Source organism: Triturus cristatus, chromosome 3_1 (genome assembly GCF_964204655.1).
Source record: "Triturus cristatus chromosome 3_1, aTriCri1.1, whole genome shotgun sequence".
Classification (NCBI taxonomy): Eukaryota; Metazoa; Chordata; class Amphibia; order Caudata; family Salamandridae; genus Triturus; species Triturus cristatus.
In genome coordinates, this window is record NC_140583.1 from 105,508,216 (window position 1) to 105,525,399 (window position 17,184).

Sequence of the window (17,184 nt, forward strand, 5' to 3'; positions counted from 1 at the left end):
CTGTCACTCCAAAGCTAGACAGTCAATCCACAAACCAGCAGAGACACACAGGATGTCTAAGCAAGAAAATGCCCACTTTCTTTAACTGGCATTGCCAAACACACAATATAAAAATCATCTTTACTAAAAGATGCACTTTTATATTCTGAGTCCAGGCATACTAAACACCATATTTCTACCTTATCACAATGGGAAGTTATACTTATTAGATGTTATAAATAAACTCACATTCTTTCCTATGGACAGATAGCCTTTCCACAGTGAAAAACGAAATACACTGTATTTCACTATTAGGACATGTCACACACATCAGTACATGTCTTACCTTTCACATACACAGCACCCTGCCCAGAGGGGTAACTTGGGTCTACCTTAGGGATGACTCACATGTAATAAAAGGGAAGGTTAGGGCCTGGCAAGTGGGCGCACTTTCCAGGTTGACATGGCAGTAGCAAACTGCGTGCAGACTCTGCAGTGGCAGGTCTGAGACCCTTTTAAAGGGCTGCTTGCATGGGTGGCACAATCAGTGCTACATGCCCACTAGATGCTTTTGACTTATAGGCCCTTGGCACACACTGTGCACTGTACTAGGGCTTAGTAGGAAGTCAAATAAGGTAATCATGGAAGCACCAATCCATGAACACAATTTACATATGGAGCACTTGCACTTTGGCACTGATCAGCAGTGGCAAAGTGCCCAAAGTATTTACACCAGCAAAACGAACTCCAGCATACAGCAAAAATACAGCAGGCTGAGGCAAAAAGAAAGGAGAAAACCACAGCAAGGATGCAAGGCCTCATAATAGGGTTGAGCAGTCCCATAATATTTCTTGCATCCAGTGGTGCTGTGATAGAACTGGGAAAAACGTTTGCAGAATCTAGAAGAGTAGAACTGAGGTGATGTGATTGAAGCGATGGGTGCCATTGCCTGGGTGGGATGCTGGATGAACAGCCACAGCTGGCTGGGCTACTGAAACTTTAGAAATACCCTATGACCACTGCCCCAAAATTGCTTGTAAGAATAAATGGGGTTATTCGGTGAGTGGGTTGGAAGCCCCACTCAGGTAACAATCACAATCTTTGTCAGTGTGAACCACTAAAGTCACTAAATTAACTTGTGCATAACCCTCTAATAGGTTTGCACAAAGAAGTCCGGCTTAACTTAGAGGCAATGAGTAAAATATTTATACAGCACACGAACACTAATGAAGTGCAAACATAAGCCCTTTATTCATTTGAGCTGATAGTGAGTGTTAGAAATAGGGTTGGTTGGCTAGGGTATGCACCTAAGCCAGGCAGAACCCACCACTCTAGTCAGGGAAAGGGAGTTACACACCCAAGATGACCCATGCTCAAACCCTTGGTAGTTTGGCAGATCAGTCAGGCTTATCCCAGAGGCAATGTGTAAAGTGTTTGCGCAACACACACACACACACACCATTGACACACTAGGCACACCATAAAAAAGAAACGTCACACAAGGCTATTTAAAAATATTCTTTGTATTGTTCATAAAATACTTCAGCTCACAATGATATAAATCACTGTGCCACTCATCATGACGTCAGATAGATTACACAAATTACTTTGCCAGTCGGGTAATTGTCATGGCAACCCTAGCAGTGCACTACAGTCAATACTTGTAGAGTGAACACATCATAGAAATATAATTACTAACATTATATATACCACCATCAAATCACTGCACCTAGGGTGCAAATCCTGGCAATGTAACACCACATTCATGATAATATTAGGGCACAAATATGAAGCAATTAGATTGAGGCATGACACATGAATCATAGATGCTGAGCATACTATGCAAGTCCTGTGTCAACACTCATTATCCTGACAATGCAAGAATGAAAATGAGATATAATACAACATCAGGGCATGAGATGCAGCAGATTATAACATCACAGGAATCAACACACATCCCCAGTAGTACATGAATGACCACATAAGTGCGAGAACGCAATTCAGGATGTGAAAGGGTACATGAATTACCAAATGCCATTCTAGAGCACCAGTATTCAATAAATTACTGGTAGCATATCAGTAGCGAACATTCAGTACCCCAGTGCACATACCATCATGAAATCCTAGGGCATGGCGTACCTGTTCTCCTATTACACTTACTACTGTAATTAGGCACCCAACCTAGGGCATAGCTGCACCTCCAGGCCACTTACAAGAAGTACGGTAAAATAGAGTCGGCCACCTGGGGGCCTACATCGAGGAATCTTCCCCATGAGGCGACTACTTTTCAATTGGCCCCGGACATGGCCCAAAGTAAGGAGAGAGGGTGGCACCAAGCACACACGGGAGGCCGGCACCAAAGCCCTCCACTAGCCCCCACCTGAAAAATCCCATGGTGGCCGCTGCTCGCGAGCGTGTGGTGCAGCAGCTGGAACCAGAACAGCCTTTGTTCTTCTCAGGGGAAGGCAGGCGGTGTCGTCTCACCAGCCCATACAGTGCCTGAATCCAGAAGGGTGGGGTCGGAAGGACACTTCCAGAGTATTTGGCTGCTTGGATCATGGTCTCCTCCTCTGGGACCGCGGCGTATCACTCTCCTGCAATGGCAGTGTAGGTGAGGTCACCAGGGTGCCATCACAGCAGCTGATCCTTTGGGCTGGCATTCTCCCAAGCAGTGGTGGTATCACTGGAACCCTTCACCCACCCTAACCTGTGAATGGGGACTTTACAAGCACTACCACAGGAAAGCACTCCACATGTTGCTGTGAAGATACAGTAATCTGCCCAAGTGGCGTTCGGTTGCACAGCGCTTACCAAGCTCTGCTCCTAAGGAGGCAGCAGAGCACTCCAAACGTGCAACCAGCGGCAGGGACCAGCTAGCAACAGGCCAACAAGCAGAAAAGCAATCCATTGAGTCCTATAGGCCACCCAGCCAGTCGTAGGTAGAAGGGAAACAGCAGAAGAACAGTACAGTTGAATCCTTTAAGCAGCGCAGGCAGTCATTCTGACAGCGGTTTGGTCTCAGGTCGAAAAATGTGCTCCCTTCATGGGGTCACAGCCCATGTACTTATAGCCAGAATGTCTTTGTTCTGGGGGGCACTCCAAACTCTGTTAAGAAGTGCACAACACCCCCACTTACATTTCAAGCCCTGGCTCCAGACACACCACAGAGGGGCAGAGATAGCAATATAGAAGGCTTGCACAGCCCTATTCAGGAGCAGGTTCAACTCGTCCCACCACTCCTAATGCAGACCAGGCCTATTCAGTCTTGCGCTAAATCACCCAGGAAAGGCAGGACACACCTCAACCTCCCTTGTGACTGTCTAGAGTGAATGCACATCTCCTCTCTCCTGTCAGTCAAAACAAGATAGTGAATACACAACCAAGCAGGGCACAAATAACCATAAGCACACAAAAATGCCTACTTGTAAAATTGGTATTTCTAAAATAGTAATGACAAATCCGCTCTCACCGATAAGCAGGATTTATCACTACTATTCCAAACATACCTAACATGATCACGCTACCCATGTTATGTTAGAAATTACAACTGAAGCATATATCAGGAAATCCCCAATGCAAAGCTATGAGAGGACAGCCTCACAGCAGTGAGAAACCAAATAGGCTGTTTGTCACTACCAAGACATGCCACACAGTTAGGGCACATGTCCTACCTTTCACCCACACAGCACCCTGCCCATAGAGCAACCTGGAGCCTACCTTAGGGTGACTTATATGTAGTGAAATGGGAGTTGGAGACGTGGCAACCACTTTACATGCTATGTCACTGTGGCAGTAATCTGCGTGAGCAGGCCCTGCAGAGAGAAAGGCTTGAGACAGGTTTGAAAGGCTAGTTCGGTGGGTGGCGCAGCGCGGCAAGCCCACCAATACCATTTAATTTACAGGCCCTGTGTATATGGGATACCACTGAACAAGTGACTTACAGGTAAATTAAGTATGCCAAAGAAGTTTAGGTCAATCTTACTAGTTTACAAGAGAGAGCACATGCACTTTAGTATTGATTAGTAGTGCTAAATGGCACAAAAACTGATTTTAAAAAAACAGGTCATTAAAAATACAAAAGGAAGGCAAAAGGTTCTAGAATGAAACTGCAAAAAGGGCCAAGTCCAACAGTGAGCAACCTTTCCCAGATTATTGATGTGAATCAAGAATACCTGTGATTAATCCTGACTACCCAACTCGCAAATTGTAAGATCCTAGGTACATACTTTCTTTCACTGTGCCTTCTTTTACTTCATTATCACATATTAGAGCACCATCAAATAAACGAGTTTAGGATGCGCGAGCTACAAACCCTTATGTTAAATATAATATAATTATTATGTTGATCCTCCTATGATAAGATTCTAAGTTATGTTTAGGATAACCATGACAACTCACTTGCTTCTTAGTTCACTACCGGTATTGTCGTTAAGACATTGGGGGTACCAATGTGTTAATGTCACTTTTATTAAATTCCTCTCAATACTATGCTATAATATGATTTACTAAGGTGAAACTTTATCGTATGTTTATATGATGTTTTTGCATGATTTGCATACCAAATATTTTCATGGCTTAGCTATGGACGGACTCTTGTGGCCAAGCCAGACCCTTGTATCGGCTCTCACTAATAATTCGCTGTCTCACCCACCTCTAACTTCAGGGATAGATTTTTGTCAAGAACATTGCTTAGGAATTTCTTCCTCTGAAACAAAGTATATATGGTACCAGCGTATTGTGGACTAAATGTTGTCTCACAAATAAACCTGTGTCTTAAATATCATTTACCAAAATTATCGCCCCATTAGAGAAAATGATATCAAATCTAAACCCTATAAGGCAGTATTTTTGTGAATGATATGTAGGACACAATATTTAAGCTAGATTATATTTTTGTCAATAATATTCTGACATACAACCCCGTAGTGGGTGAGGTGCTATAGACAGAGACAGCAGAGAGCCTGTGGCGTAGCAAGGTCAGGTGGTAACCGTTGCGGAAAATTTCATGTCACCCCCGGCTTGACAAAATAGAATAGCAAATATATGTGTTTAAAACACATATTTTTGCCATTTTGTCACCCCTCTCAATGATGACACCCTGGGCGGCCCGCACCCACCGCACCCTCATTCCTATGCCACTGGAGAGCGCTAAACAATAAGCCCATGAATGGTGCACCTTGGCATGCACAGATGCTTTTAAGTTGGCTGGTCATAACTGAGGAGTGTTTTACACCATGTGGTAAATTTAATATGAAACATATCGATTTGTAATGCGGGAGCACAGGCCAGCAGCAAGTAACACCACTTGCAGTTTGAAACCACTTAGCAGTAAAACCATCAACCCACAGCCTGGCTGATGCCACAGCACCCTCAATAGTTTGTTCTAGGTCTAGACTTTACTCCACCCTTCTCAAATGATCTCCCATATTTAGAGATGTAGCTAAATGATATACAAATGCTTGCACCATTACAGCTGCCCATTGTTTCTGAGTGTGAGGCACTATTTGAACAAGACTTCTTACATGGAGAACACTTTTATTAGTTTTGGGCAGTTAATAAAGTCCTTCTTATTTTTGTACTGTTGAGTAATCCACACAACTCTTCATTACCTCTTTTCTTTTTTACTTTTCTCCTCAGGTCTATCTGGTTTAGATGCCAAAGCCAGTGGTCGGCTGGGCACGAGAGCCATGGTGTACTACATGGTAACCACCATCATAGCTGCTATACTGGGAGTAATATTGGTGCTGGCGATCCACCCGGGTAACCCAAAGCTCAGAGAGCAGATGGGGCAGGGGCAGAAGAACGACGATGTCTCCAGTTTGGATGCCTTTCTGGATCTCATTAGGAACCTCTTTCCTGAAAACCTGGTTCAAGCCTGCTTCCAGCAGGTAAGCTGCTTTCTGTCTACTTATACAAGCGCATTGGTGAGGCTTTGCCTGCCCGTCTGGTGGTTGTGAAAGATATAAAAAAAACAATACTTGAGTCCTTTGGCTGATTATCGGTTGCTCTACCGTTCACATTTTTGCTTTGAATGCTGGCTGTCAGATTACAATACAAATCATTGACTGAGGGATGGGCAGTGTGGCGGTCTCGCAACAGTGCAGTAAAAACGCTCAATGAGCCTTTAATACTGCCACAGCACGTTCCAGCAGGGCATGGACTGTAAATTCCTTAATGAGCTGGAACTGGGTTGGTGCTTGCACACAGGGGGGCACACCATGTGTCCTCCTGCATGCACCTACCTATATGGTGCAAGAGGGTTCCTGTGGGGCTCCCTTTGTTTCCCCACTGCCAGCTTTTCCATGGCTATGTAAGGCTGGCGGTGGAGAGACTCAAAATATGCATGGCGATGCAGCAGCAGCACCGACAGCATATTCTGAGCCCCTGACTTCGCGCTACCACTAAGGAACGTGGTTCCCTGGTGGTTGTGGTGGTCAAAAGGTGCTCTGACCGCCAAACTTATAACAGAGCTGATAGGACCACCAGTGCAGCGGTGGCTGGACCGCCACTGCCGCGCCCCTACAAGTCTGGCAGTCCATAGATCGCCAGACTCGCAATAAGGCACTTAGCATCAGATAACTCACATCTGAAGGGTTGCAGCGCTGGACTCTACTGTGCCACCCTAAAAGGCATCCTTGGTGCTGCAAAATGTCTCATCAAAGGTCTGAAGAAGTTCAACCACATGAATCCTACCTTCAAGGAACTTTTTTAGCTACCTCTCCAAGCCTGCGTCAGTTTCGGCACATGATAAAAGCCCGGATTAAATGGCACTCTTGCACACTGGGAGAACAGATGATCAATTTAGGATGACTGCTCCACATAGTGAACTAAGGACCTGGCCAGACAAGAAGCAGGAGGCTAAAAAAGAACAGAATACAGCTTTCTCCATTAAGATCCATGACAGCACCATCAGCAAGATCAGAGGAAGGGCTCTGATGGATTACCACATATCTACGGGATAGTTTTCATCCCCCACAAATATTAGACCTTTTTAAACCATCCTGAGTAGTATTTCATGGCACTTGCCAACGTTCAGTGTTCTGCTGCTGCTCCCTCGCTATGTTCATGCTCTACAAATATACACACTTAAATACATGAACACATGCATAGTTACATACAGACATGCATACTGATCTTCTGTTGTGCCCTCTTCAATTTTAAGCAGGCTTAGATTTTCTGGCAGACACCAACAGTGTATCTCTAATTTTTCCCTCTACTTTAGGAGATTGTAAGGGGTCATTTTGGTCCAATTATAATTTTATGAGGCATCAGAGTCTCAGAAAACTGCAAATACTGGTAATTTGGATTACTGTTCATTTATCTGCGTTTGGGCTTTTCTGGGTGGCCATATTCAGTTTCATTATGAGGTGCCAAGATGACAGCTCTGAGACATTGCCTTAGGAAACTTAAACTTGCCCTGTTGAAACCTGCCCCTAAGAGAGTGGTAGTTAAGACACAGTGACCTAGTCCTCTCGAAGCCAGGATCACTGACAAGAAATCCTATAGGAACAAGGGGGTTAAGTGTATACAACGTGCAGATCATGATAAGGTCATTCAAACATAATATTTCTATTACAGAACAACATTCTTCTTTTCCATTGCATTCTACCTCCACGAATGCAAACCTCCTCGTCTTAGAAACTCACTCCTCCTGTGTTTTTATTTTTTAATGAAATCCCTAGGCTGTGGCAGAGGAGCACCGTCACCTGTAGTTCCTCGCTATAAGTCCATGTACATGTGGGAAGCAGATGTCCAACACTACCATCTTCTGTAAAAGAAAATGTACCACATTTCCTCAATCAAACTTTTCTTTTCTTGCTTCTTCTAAATTACAATTTATCGGTCTATTTGTGAGAATAGAGAAAAATCTACCACAGTTTAAATAATTATTGCAGTTCAAAGGCCGTTTCAGTCCTGGTCACATTAGACATGCGTCCTGCCCATATGACGCAATATGAGTGGGTTTCTGACAAAAAGGATTTGGCCGGAGCCTAAGATGGTGACACCTCTTGGGATTTGCTGATTGTGGTCTCTTTTCACCAGCTGTTGAGTGTCCTCGGAGGGTTATCGAAGTAGTTGAGGCAAAGATGATTGTGGCTGAGCGGCTGGTGCCTTGGAGGGAGCCATCTGAGAGGACACATTGGTGACCACGACGGTTGCCGTGCTCTGGGCGCAGGCGGACAAGCGGCATAGCTCCGCTATCGTGCGGTAAAGGCATGGATGAGATGATCGGACTGAGAGCTGCCAGGAGAGACGAACCCAGGTGGCCTGGAGTCCTCTACCCAGAGTTACTGAGGTTGATACTTCCGCACGGAACGAGACAGCCGCGAACATCTGGATGCCGATGGAGGCAACAGCTGGTGGGACTAACCAGTTGTCACACAGCGTCCATAACCCTATGAAGACAGCTGGAATAGGTGTACCTTCTTGACCATGGTCAGTGCAGTCTGGGATGGGTAGGCTGGTGCCCTAAGTGGTTTCTTTCTTTTTTACCAACTCCCTTCGCTGTTCACCACGCTGGATGAAATTAGAAAAAAAGAGGATTTTTAAGGTCTTGAAGGGTATTAAAGGCTGGAGGCAGAGTAGAAGGTACCCAGAGCCTACTGGACAGGATCTTACCCAGCTGGAACACCTACTCCTAAGCTTTATCAATGCAACAAGGGTTGCAATGATCCACACATTGGAAAAGAAAGTGAGAGCTGTGAAGCTGATGGAAGGCAAACTCACAAACAGATTAGCAGGGGTGTGGAAAGAGCAGGCAGATCTGAGAGATTCAATAGCAGTCCTGGGGACCAGGTGTGGAAAATTATCTTCTGTTGTGGTGGACCTGGAGGCATTTAAAGGCATTTAAATCTAAGATGGTGGGCATGGTCTTGACATTAGATGCAGTACTTGAATGTTTAGACAACTTGCACTGAGGGCCTTTGATGAGGTTCCTGTACAGATTTCCGAAGAGTCTCTGCAGGGCGAGATTCGTACCATCCCCAGAGGTCTGCTGGAGTCTCAACAAGGAGGTGGTCCTGCAGGGTGAGATTAGTGCGGCCTGAGACCTAAAGGAAATAAGGTGGATAGATTTAGTGCTGTACTAAGGATCCTGCAGAATAAAGAGAGACATTAGGGACTGACACTATAAAGGAGAGATTGATGATGAATGGTGGTGACTTCTATTTTTCCAGAAATGAACACAGAGACGTTGTCCATGAAACTTGCCCTCAAGTGTATGAGGTTAACGTTAGATGATTTTCCAATTTTACTAGGGGTTGACTATCATGGAAAGGCCTTTGTGTTTTCACAAGAGAATTCTACCAAGAATTTTGTGCACAACCTTGTAGTGGAAGCTCCTACTTAGAATGCACAGGTTGCTTTTCTGCGCTAGTTAGATTGGAATGTCGGTGAGAATCTTTGCTTTGGGTCAGTGGTCCTCCTCTGGGCAGGAACCGATAGGAGGTGATGCTGCAATTAATCAAAGTGTGCTTTCTTTCTCATTTGTTGCTTGTTGGTTCCCTGCCATCCCTCTCTCCCTTGGCTGTTGGGTTCTATTGTGCTGTATTAAGGGGTTGATTTGCAATGCATGGTTTAATACTGAACTATTTTTCTTATTTCTCTGATTTGAGGTATTATGGAGTTGCAGTGAACTCAATTCTGTCTTTGCATTGTACTTCGTAGTGATCTACTCTGCAATGTGATGATGATGAAAATTATTTAATCCTAAAAATTATTACATTAATAGCAAATACACATTTGGTTATTATTGATTTCAGAAAATAGATGGCCACAGCTCTTTGCTTGAATGCACAGCTGATTTATTACAGGACATAAGCATCTTGGCATCTTTAATGCCATCAACTCTGTAGTATTGATCAGACATTCAGCTGAAATAAAAAAAAACATACATTCCTCCTTCATTGCCAGTGCTAACTAAATTTCTGCAAGCTCTGATTTGAACTTTTTGAAAAATAGGTTGACAGTGAACTGAAAGCAGGCCCACTGTTGACAACTCGGTGGCATATGACCGATGTTTCCAACATAAATTGCATAATTTGCAGAGACGAAGCTCAAATACTTTTGATGTACTGAAGTCATCCATTATCAATACCAATGACAGGGCTCTGCCAATTAGTCTTGTGTAGGCTTTGGGCAAGAACCTAATAATGAAAAAGGCATTTGATTAATGTCTATCGGAGGTTGATTACTCAGTGCCGAAAGAGCTAGTGCCAACCTCCTGCGGTATGCGTCTTCTATAATTTTGTACTGCTCTGGCGGAGCATTTCATGTTCACATAGATCAGACATAATGGAGTATCTCAAGGACAGTCTCATGCTTCTTATATCTATGGTCTCAAAATCGGTGTGCAGACAAAATATTGAGTTTTTAATGCCAACTCCTAAATATCATGAGTGAGAAATATCGACAGCAAGAATATCGTGGTCAAGAATATTGATATAAGGTATGAAATATCAATGTAAAAAATATCAAAGTGTTTAATATCGTTTGCAAAAATATCGTTGTTTAAAATATCGATTGTTTAATTAGTGTTGTGTATTTTAGTATATATTTTAAATGTATGTGATGTATTTTTTTGTATAATAATTGTTTATATTTTTAATATGTGTTAAATCTTTCGTAGTTATTAACTTTATTTTAATTGAAATTTGCTTTTTGTAGCACCGTAGTGGGTTGTGGGTTTATAGGGGAATAGGGTGGGAAGTAATTTAATTATATTAATTTAATGATTATTTTTTATTTATTAATATTTATTTAACTGAGATGTATGGTGTTAATAGTGTAAAGTGCATTATTATTAATTAATTTTAGGTGCTAGTATTGTTCGTTATAGGGGTAAAGGGTGGGAAGTAATTTATTTTTGTTTAATTGATAATTAGTTGATAATTGATAATAATTAATGCATTTGAAATTAATTATGGCCGTTGTGTCATTAATTTTAAGTGCGTGTTGTGGGGTTTATAGTGGTTAAGGGCAGAAAGTAATTTATCTTTAATTAATAATTAGATGTTAGTTAACATCAGTCAATTATTTGTAAATTAAATATGGAAATTGTGTAATTGCTTTTAGGTGTTTGTTGTGGGGTTTATAGTGGTAAAGGTTGGGAAGTAATTTGAGTGTAATTAATTAATAAATAGTTGTTAATTAATATTAACTAATTAATTGGTATTTATTTTGCGTAATTTTTTATTTCTTCTGTGTGGTTTTTACATTTTAAAAGGATAAACGTTGGGTATTAAAAACATTTTACTTACCTTATGATTAGTTGTTTAATAGTATTAGTTTTTTATTTGAAAATAAGTTTTAATTATTTTAATAGCATTAGTTTTTTATTGGAAAATAATTTTTAATTATTTTAACCTCTTCAATGCCCGTGACGAGCTGGTCTCGTCATGGACCGCGGTTGCGCTGTGCCCATGACGAGACCAGCTCGTCATAAACCCCGCCCGCTAATGAAACGGCCGGCACAGGGCGGGGAAAGGGGCGGGCACTGAAGGGGTTAAAGTTCAATGTAGGTGTGTGTTGTGGTTATTATTGGGTTACAATGTGGGAAGTTAATTAATTTTTATTAATTTTATTTTGTTTTAATTAATAATATTTCTTTAACTAGGTAATTAATTATATTAATTCTGGAAGTATGTATATTTTTTTAATTTAGAATTGTGTTATGATGTGTGAGGTGTTATAGGGTAGGAAATAAAATTAAAATGCATGCAAAAACTAATGTTTTTGTTTGTAAATATTTTCTTGATAAAAATATTTCTCTGTTTGATGTTTATTTCTTATTTTATTTTACATATTATTTGTAAGTTTTTATAATATGAAATTAACCTTATAAAATATTAATATTAATATTAAATATATTTGGATTTTAATTTTCAACATATTTATATAATTATTTATTTGATATTTATTTATTTTTATTTCTTAAATGTTTTATTTTTTCTATCTTTGAACTGACACGAGTTTGAATAGTAAATTTAATCCCTCCGCTATCCAACACTTTCCCTACTGTTGCACTGGGAATAGTAATTTTACTCCTCCGCAATCCAACACCTTCCCTACTGTAGCACTGACTGGAGTAGGAATAGTGAGTTATATCCCTCCGCTATCCAACGCTTTCCCTAATGTTGCACGCAGTGGTGTGGGAATAGTACTTTTTATCCCTCCGTCATCCAACACTTTATCTACTTTCTCACTTATTGGAGTGGGAATAGTAATTTTTACCCCTCCGCTATCAAACACTTTCCATAATGTTGCACTGACTGAAGTTGGAATTGTATCTTTAATCCTGCCGCTATCTAACACTTACCCTAATGTTTCACTTATTGGAGTTGGAATAGTATATTTTACCCTTTCGCTAGTCAACACTTTCCCTACTGTTGCACTCCTTGAAGTAGTAATAATATTTTTTTTCCCCCTCTGCTATCCAACACTTTCGCTGCTGTTGCACTGACTGTATTGGGAAATGTAAGTTACATTTATTTGAAATATCTTAATGTTTTAATTTATAATAGATGTTTAAAAAAATATATTTTAAATTATTGATATATATATATGTATTTTTGTAAATATTTATATAATTTTGAACTTATAAAATAAATTTAAATTAATAGTTTATTTCATTTTTTAAAGTAAATATATATATATAATGTATACATCATTATGTTTGTGTGTTTAACTTTTTTTATTAAGTTTTATTGTTAAATTTTGTTAAAATGTATATTAAATATAATTTATTTTGTTAAAATGATTTGTATTATTTAACATATTTAGTATTTATTATTTACCTACAACTATATTTTTTACATCAATATTTTTTAGTCAATATTTTTGACCTCACCTGTTTAAGTATAGGGAGTCGATATTTTTGTAGTCTATAGTTTTTCATCGATATTTTTTACTTTGCTATTTGTGACATCGATGTCAGAAAACCCTCAAAATGTAGTCCCTTATTATGACGGCAGTCGGCCGTTCCACTGTCCTCCATCGCTTCGGGCAATTTGATTAAGTAGTCTAATCCACAAATTTAGGATGGGATAGCTGTGCTGTAGCGTGGAAAGTGTGTTTTTCTACTTCTGCTTATGCTGCGGCCCAGGAAAATCGCCACAGCACAAACCACAGTAGACAATAGCACTTTGTAAATATCCATGCACTCTGTGCCAGGCACCATGTAGGGGGAACTACATGGGATCCCCAGGCCACTTAGCAGGGGCCAAGGGGGACTCCTTTTCATGGGGGCACCATGAAAAGGCGGTCGTTTAGGGACATCTTGATTCCTACGACGGTGCCTGTGCAGTCACCGCCTCCATTTTAGGAGTTCGACTGCCACCCCTACGGGATCTTGGATCCTGTCAGAGGTTGCGGTCTTTCCCCCAGCATTATCGCTCCAACTGCCTGCAATGCCCAGACGCACCGATGTCCTGTATGTCGGGCAGACTGCCACCCGTTGGCAACGGTCTGTTGGTGGCGGTCCGCCCAACATCATAATGAGGGCCATAGTGTTTACTGACCTACCAGATGTGTTACTTAGAGTTCAGATGGATCCCATAGTATTAATACGATATTGCTCAGTCAACCCCCAAAAAAACAATATGGCACGAAAATACGAAAGTGTTTAATCACAGGGACATCTAAACAACAAAAAAGCTTAAAAATCATAGGTCTTCCAACTTTTCTTAAATTGGGAAAGGGTGACAGATTTCTTGATGTCCATTGGAATATTATTCCATCAGCAAGTTCCTGCTCCATACAGTACTTTTCCACCATAAGTACTCATTTTGAAAGCTGAGATCACCAACCATTGGTTTCCCATTCATCTTATGCATGAATTTTGGTCTTTCAACCTGGCCTTCCAGTGTATCCGTTCATTGTGATAAAGTATCTTAAAAGCCAAAGCAAGAGTCTGAAATTTGACCTGCTCCACTACTGAGTGCCAATGGAGAATATGGAAGCAGGTCCATATGCTGTCGCCACACTGGATGAGCTATGATCCACGCCACATAATTGTGTATTTTTTTGGAAGTGATCTAGCACCTTTTAAGAAATATCCACGAAGAGGGTGTCACAAGTCTAGATGCTATTATGGCTTTCGCTAATGTGGCACTGTTCTCTTCTAGGAGCTATGGTTAGCATTACAGCAGCTGGCTTAATCAAATATTTGATTTGATGATCAAGATTCTACTGAACACCATCACAAGAGTTTTAAACTTGCAATATATTTGGTCTTAAAATTGCCTATGCCCAGATAGCTGTGAAGATCACCAGCTTGTTGATTGAAATATTCAGACCCACAAGGACCATCTTTTTTGCATTGTGTGTTAATCAGTTTCTCTGCATCCATACCTTGATTGCCTTCAAGTTGGCCAGAGTAGCAGAGTCAGTATTAAAATCCCCACTCCCTAGGACTGACAACTAAGTGTTGTCCCTGTAGTTGCAAAACATTACCTCGCTGCAGCCTTCAGGTTGTGTAAAGGTTTCAAATTGTTATTGAAAATCTTGTCTTCGGACGCTCCACAGATGGAGGCTCCACTGACACCTTGTTCAACCCCACTAGAGATGATTGATTGGTGAAGAAGGACTTTGTTTAAGGGATATGGATAGAAGTTGGAATATGGAGTTGCGGCAGGTGATTGATCAAAATGTCTTAGTTAATAATATTAGCAGCCAAGATGTCAAGTAGCATTTTCCCCATCCACTATTTCCAGTTGCCATTCTTACATGTCCAGTAGTACCGGATTTGTATTTTGATGGGACCTTAAGGTAGAGTACCACTCCCCAAAGAGAGCTTTCTCTTCCACGATATTAGTCAGTTGCCGTATGAGCAAATTCTCAAGAATGTCCTTGGAGATGTGGATCTCAGCTAATGATCTGTGAGATCAGCTGGACCTCAGTTATAGTGTTTTATAGAAAGGAGTAACCCAGGTGTTTTCTAAGATCTTCTGAATCTTCCTTTCTATTTCTGAGCAGTTGTAGCTCTCTGATTTTATTGGGCAGTGCCAGGCTTAGCTCCTTTACCAGAGAGGTGGGAATGGGATCACCCTGGCATTACATAAGGTGAAAGGACAGTGAGCTCATGTAAACCTATTAAATGGTGCTCCTTTCATTTTTCTTCTCAGATCCAGACAGTGACCAAGAAAGTGGTGGTGCAACCACCGCCGCCGCCGCCGGAGGAGCCCTCCAACATCACGCAGTCTATCTTGGCTTTGGTAAACACAACTGTGAATGAAACAGCAGAAGTCCAAGTGATCCTGAAGAAGCGTCTTGAGTTCAAGGATGGAATGAATGTTTTGGGTAAGAAATCTCTTCATTTCTGTTTGTTGACTACTTTATGTTCAGTGTTGTTGAATATTTGGAGAGTGCTTCATAAAATCCCAGTGTCATTAAGGTAGTCAGAGGAGCGGGATTGAGGGCACAAGGTGGAGGGCTTCAATGGTGCTGCCTTCAGGTGGTCTGAAGGAACCCATGCTCCTCTGCATAGCTTACTGTGACATTGATCCCTCTGGAAATAATGAAGGCCTGCACTGCACACACTCATTCTTGCTGCTGAGGATAAGTTTACCAAACAATTACCTCTGTCTGGTTGTTAGAATAAAACATTCATTCCGTGTAGCCATTTTTCCCAAGATGGACTATCCATGGAAGGCAGGTCCATGTCCTTTTCCTGGAGGATGTGAGAAGGCAGGGAGCTCAACCCAGTGCATTCAAAGGTAGATTGTGCCTTATCAAGATTTTGACCAAATGCCAAGAGGCAACATCCCATCATCCTGTACTTATGACCTAAGGGAAGGTGCAGTGGCTACTCACATAGAGGTTGAATTAAAATTACCATTCATTCAAGATTTTTCCTGCCTCATTCTCAACAAACCTATGTTACTCAAATGTTTTTTCCCGTTACACTGTGGTATTTGCTCTGAATTTACATATGAAAAAAAACAAAAGAGCGCTCTCTGTGTGTAAGTCCATTCCAGCGATGGAGAGTATTTACCAATTACAAACAGAAGTTCTCTCAGACACTGAATGTATGTGCCAACCCGAAATATCCTCTTAATATTTAATTTAACATTCTCAGTAGAGTTGTTTTTGCACTGTGTTGTATTATTTTGATATTCGTGTAGCACTTTTCTACTACAATTAACATAGGCTGAAGATGCAAGAGAACTGAAGGGCCACATGACGTGTTGTTGAAATGCTGTGTCAGACATTGCCAAGCAGTAACTCTTTAGAATTTGTGTTGTCTATCTTGGTCACCTATATCACTCTCAGTTTGCCCCATTCAGTTTGGGGAACATTTATATTAAACATGTCATGTGCACAGGGCTGGACGGGAACCCAAAGCAGCTCTGGCGGCAGTTTTGTAAAACCAGCCCCGGATGGAGGGGGTGGGGGGGCGTTGTACATGTGAAGCACTGTTGCATTTGTTACTGGGGCCTAATATCGTAAAATTGGGCCCCAAAAACAAAAAAAGGCCCCACTGCTGCAAAACCGGACCCCACCCTTCAAGCCTCCCTGGAAAACGCCCGATGCCCGCTCCGGCCAGTCCGGCCCTGAATGTGCACTTAATTATAAAATATCTGCAATTTATTGACTGCACATTGCTGATTTACTAATTGAATGCCATTCGCATGTGTATGTCATTGTTACCAAATTCACAACAATCACTTTGATTGCGATATGGACAACAAAGGAAGTAGATTGAGGGAAAGCTTATCCGTGGCAGAAAGTTTACTATACAGAGGCCCATGACGTAATATGTCATAACCTTCCTTGGGTGGACATCAGTGATGTGCAGATGGTGATTCCAAAAGCTATGTTCAGTCTAGAAGTGCAAATGCTTGTATGTTGACTGTTCAACTTGTTAGTCTTAGGGTCGTCTTCCCCCAACCTTTTTGTTTTTGACCTCCACTGTTGCTGTATCTTAATGTTAGCTTTAGGATGCTGAGCATTACCACTGCTGATCAGTGCTAAAGTGCATGTGCTTCTTCCCTAAACATCTGTTTAATTGGTGTATACCTGATTGGCATATTAATTTACTCGTATGTGGTATACCATATACCCAGGGCCTGTTAGTGCCACCCACAGTAGTAGCCATTCAAACCTGATTCAAGCCTGCTACTGCAGTGCCTGTGGGTGCAGTTTACTGCCACTTCGACTTGCCATTTAAAGCCACTTTCTAAACCCTAAACTACCTTTTTTCTATGT

At 41.4% G+C, this 17,184-nt stretch overlaps 1 protein-coding gene across 4 annotated transcripts in view; it reads left to right on the forward strand.

Moving 5' to 3' along the window:
• Window positions 1-17,184, forward strand: part of SLC1A2 (solute carrier family 1 member 2) — a 419,386-nt gene that overhangs the window by 324,289 nt on the left and 77,913 nt on the right. For all 4 annotated transcript variants that reach the window (XR_014978712.1, XM_085643492.1, XM_085643494.1 and 1 more), the window contains exons 4-5: window positions 5,617-5,867; window positions 15,102-15,276. Coding sequence is in view for 3 of the 4 variants with exons in the window: in XM_085643492.1 (XP_085499618.1) it covers window positions 5,617-5,867; window positions 15,102-15,276 (426 nt within the window). In the remaining variant the exon portion in view is untranslated. The remainder of the gene's footprint in view (window positions 1-5,616; window positions 5,868-15,101; window positions 15,277-17,184) is intronic.